Source organism: Halyomorpha halys, unplaced genomic scaffold, assembly GCF_000696795.3.
Source record: "Halyomorpha halys isolate HHAL.00 unplaced genomic scaffold, Hhal_1.1 Scaffold92.1, whole genome shotgun sequence".
NCBI lineage: Eukaryota > Metazoa > Arthropoda > Insecta > Hemiptera > Pentatomidae > Halyomorpha > Halyomorpha halys.
The window spans coordinates 277,620-279,064 of record NW_027105695.1 but is presented as its reverse complement, the minus strand read 5'-3'; the positions used below and the strand labels follow the sequence as shown (position 1 = coordinate 279,064).

Sequence of the window (1,445 nt, the reverse complement as noted above, 5' to 3'; positions counted from 1 at the left end):
AAGTATCGAATCTGTTCAACAGGCATTAGTGGTGTATTTAGAAAGGATACTGTAGGACAGGAGGGCAGAGGTTTACGACGGAGAGTAAAGGTGATCTGGGGGGATTATTATGCATTTAAAATGACTTCAAATAGGGCTGCTAACAATCCTATACTTATAACATTTACCATGTTTTAACATCTTACATTTAACACAACATCATGAATGCCCCTATTAAACTAAAGATTATGAATTCCTGTTATTCGTTAACATGCTAAAAGAAGGAAATATTTCTCCATTTAACACATTTTTTTCCATTTAATACACTTTAACATGTTAAACAAAAGATCACAAATGCCCCTACTATACTTCTTCAAGGTCTTTACTATAAGTCCTTCAAGACGTAGTATATTGCGAGTTCCGCTGTCATATTGGGGCTTGAAAACTAAACCTTAAATATATTTTTTTTAATAATACATTCCATCTGAATTATATATACACTATATATTATATTAGTTATACCAATACTATTATTATATTATTTGTACTAATATGATGTTTTAGGTGGACCAACAAGCATATTGGATTATTACTCCAATTAAAGGGTTACTTTTTCCTTCGAGTGCTTATCTCCAAAAGAAGGTAATTTACCAAGCGCAGAACTACAATATGCCCGAGCTGACTATTGTTGTCTTCAACCTAACTCATGTGGCCCAGACTGACTACTCCACTGGCCAGGTATACAAATGAAATTTATTTATTTAATGTAATTTGCAACTGTACAAAATAATAAATACAATAAGCAAATATATGGAATGTTTCATTTACACTTGAAAATCTTGGGAAGAAACCACCCATTGGTGGTACTTAAAGCATTTAAATTAGAAGGTCCGGTGGCCATCTTCTTTTCAGACGCCTCGGAGGATGATCAGGGATTGTTAAGGATGAGAGATTAAGAACTAATGGGTTAGGATAGTTAATGAGTTTGGAATGAAAAGACGCATATCTGTTTTGGGTCAAATCTGCAACGGACGGGATGTTAAGGTCTTTGTGGATGAGTTTATTTGTAACGTAATAAGGAGCATCAAGGATTTTACGTAGGATTTTGGATTGTAAGAATTGGATGCGGGAGGAATTTGATGGTTTGGTGGAGCCCCAGAGCTCAATTCCATATGTACAAATTGGTCTGATTATCATGTTGTATAATAATTTTTTTTAGTGAATGGGAATTGTGTGGATTCCAAATAAGTCCCATGTCAAGATGGATTCCTTAGTATCGAATCTGTTCAACAGACAAATAAGTTTAAATAACTTATTTAATAGAACCAACGTTTCGGTCAGAGTTTCTAGCCTTCATCAGGGCTAAGGACAAAAAAAAAAAAAAAACAACAAATTAATAAAAGGATATATAGAATGATTAAAGTCAATAATTGTACAACATAAAAATTAAAAAAAATATTCATGTA

The 1,445-nt window shown here is 33.0% G+C and overlaps 1 protein-coding gene across 1 annotated transcript in view; it reads left to right on the top strand.

Moving 5' to 3' along the window:
* LOC106677264 (sodium-independent sulfate anion transporter) overlaps positions 1-1,445 on the top strand; it is a 221,122-nt gene that overhangs the window by 198,008 nt on the left and 21,669 nt on the right. Inside the window, exon 10 of the mRNA XM_067052922.1 lies at positions 544-717. Within this exon, the coding sequence (XP_066909023.1) occupies positions 544-717 (174 nt within the window). The remainder of the gene's footprint in view (positions 1-543; positions 718-1,445) is intronic.